This window comes from Grammomys surdaster, unplaced genomic scaffold (assembly GCF_004785775.1).
Source record: "Grammomys surdaster isolate TR1022 unplaced genomic scaffold, NIH_TR_1.0 125630, whole genome shotgun sequence".
NCBI classification, from domain to species: Eukaryota; Metazoa; Chordata; class Mammalia; order Rodentia; family Muridae; genus Grammomys; species Grammomys surdaster.
In genome coordinates this window covers 334,610-336,407 of record NW_021620469.1, presented here as the reverse complement: position 1 = coordinate 336,407, position 1,798 = coordinate 334,610, and the positions used below count along the sequence as shown (strand labels likewise).

Here is a 1,798-nt window from a genome sequence, read left to right as displayed (position 1 = left end):
CTCTGGTGGTACCCACCCTCCTCCCCCTCTTCCTCTTTCTGGTGGCACCCACCCCCCTCCCCCTTCCTCTGGTGGCACCCATCTTCCTCCCCCTCTCTTTGGTGGCACCCAACCTCCTTCCCCTTCCACTCTCTTTGATAGCACCCGTCTTCCTCCCCTTCTCCCTAGGAGATCCCAACTTTCTTTTTCTTCTAAAGGATTCATGCCACCTAAGTTTGATCCACCTAAGCCCAGCTTTAGCTATAAACTTGCCAGAGGTACAGATACCTATGACTCAGAGGCGCTTTTCTTGGGCTTGGGGGGTACAGGCTTTAGTGGTATGGGCTTTAGGGCTGGTACTACTTTCTCAGGTAGCTTCACTAGTTCAAAGGATTTTGATCCAGGTAAATTTTCCCAAGACCCCAACATCAGCTTCTCTCCCAAAGCCCCTGAGCTGGATGCTCTTCACAGGTCTCCTTTTTGCAGTCCTCCGAAACCACCTTCTGCCCCTCCTCTTGTCACCAGAGAACTTAGCTCTGGGGTTCCTCAGAGCCCTTCTTTTCTTCATTTGCAAAGTGCCTCAGTCCATCAGAGCCCTAACTACAGAATGTCAGATATGAGCATGGAGTCACCTGAGTCAGCTCGCCCTTCAGATGGTTCTTCCAGAGCTGTGTCGTCAGACTGCGTTCTAGAAGAGGCCTCACTTGGTAGAAGTTCTTTTGAAACAGAAACAGATGAAGCAGCAGCATATACAGCATGCAAGTTCTTAACAAGTATTGAGACTTTGTCGGATGAGGAATTTGTCATCTGTGATGAAGACCAGGAGAGTCCTGTGTCGTGGGCTTCACTCTTTGCTCTACAGACTGAGGTATTTGTCTTATTTCTGCTTAAGTCTGTGATCAGCTCACTTCACAATTTACACCAGTGCTTCTCAAAGCAGTTGGTCAGAGAACAGTTTGCCAGTCTAGAGGTTCAGGGCATGTGTCAGTGTGGGAGTGTATCTCTCAGTGAATGGTCACCTGAACCAAACTCGCCTCGGCATGGTGCTGGGTGGTGCTTGTTGTGTATTGTTGGTGACTATTAACATTCCTCAGTTGAAAATTAGCATCCTGAAGAGGCCTTGGACTTACTTTCTAAGATCTAGTATTGGCAATTGATGTTGATAGAAGTTTCCTCTTGTCCTGTAAACATAGGTGTGGTGAGTATTCTAAATAGTCTCCTATAGGTCTAGAGATATGGATAGCAGTGAATGTGAGTGCTGCAGCTCTAAGGGAAAGGTATCCTGGCATTGAGACCCAAGGGATACCACAAAGTCACACTGCACAACAGACCTCACATAAGAGTCATTGTGAGGGAAAAACCCAGGAGCGTGGCTGCCTTTGCTGAGGTGAGAAACAGCAAGAGGACTGACAGGGAAGCCAGGCTTATATAGGATGTTGGGGATGGGTGGACAAGCTTTCCAGGATGAGGATTGGCTTGGAGTCACTCAGGCATTGGTAGCTTTTCCTGTTCAGAGATTGGTGGATTTTCATGATCAGGGGTTGGTGGGTTTCTGTGGCAAGCTCAGGGGCCTGGTGGGACTTTTTTTGTAGGGTGAGGCTTGCACTGGGAATGACAGAGATTGTTAGGGAAGTCTGGGGCAGGGCCTGGGCCACTGGAGCTCCTCAGGTTGGGGCCTGGCTGCTTTCCTGCCTTGCAGGTTTACAAAGTTTACAGAGGGAGTCCAGGGCTGCTTGAGTTGGCCTGTAGTGGTTGGCAGTGGTGTGGAGGGGCTCCATCCGTTAAGTACACAGTACTCCATCTGTTAAGTACACAGTAC

General features: G+C 49.3%; 1 protein-coding gene across 1 annotated transcript in view; it reads left to right on the top strand.

Annotated features, from left to right (window-relative positions):
• Parp4 (poly(ADP-ribose) polymerase family member 4) overlaps window positions 1-1,798 on the top strand; it is a 90,911-nt gene that overhangs the window by 79,515 nt on the left and 9,598 nt on the right. The window contains exon 33 of the mRNA XM_028787390.1: window positions 3-847. Coding sequence (XP_028643223.1) covers window positions 3-847 — 845 coding nt within the window. The remainder of the gene's footprint in view (window positions 1-2; window positions 848-1,798) is intronic.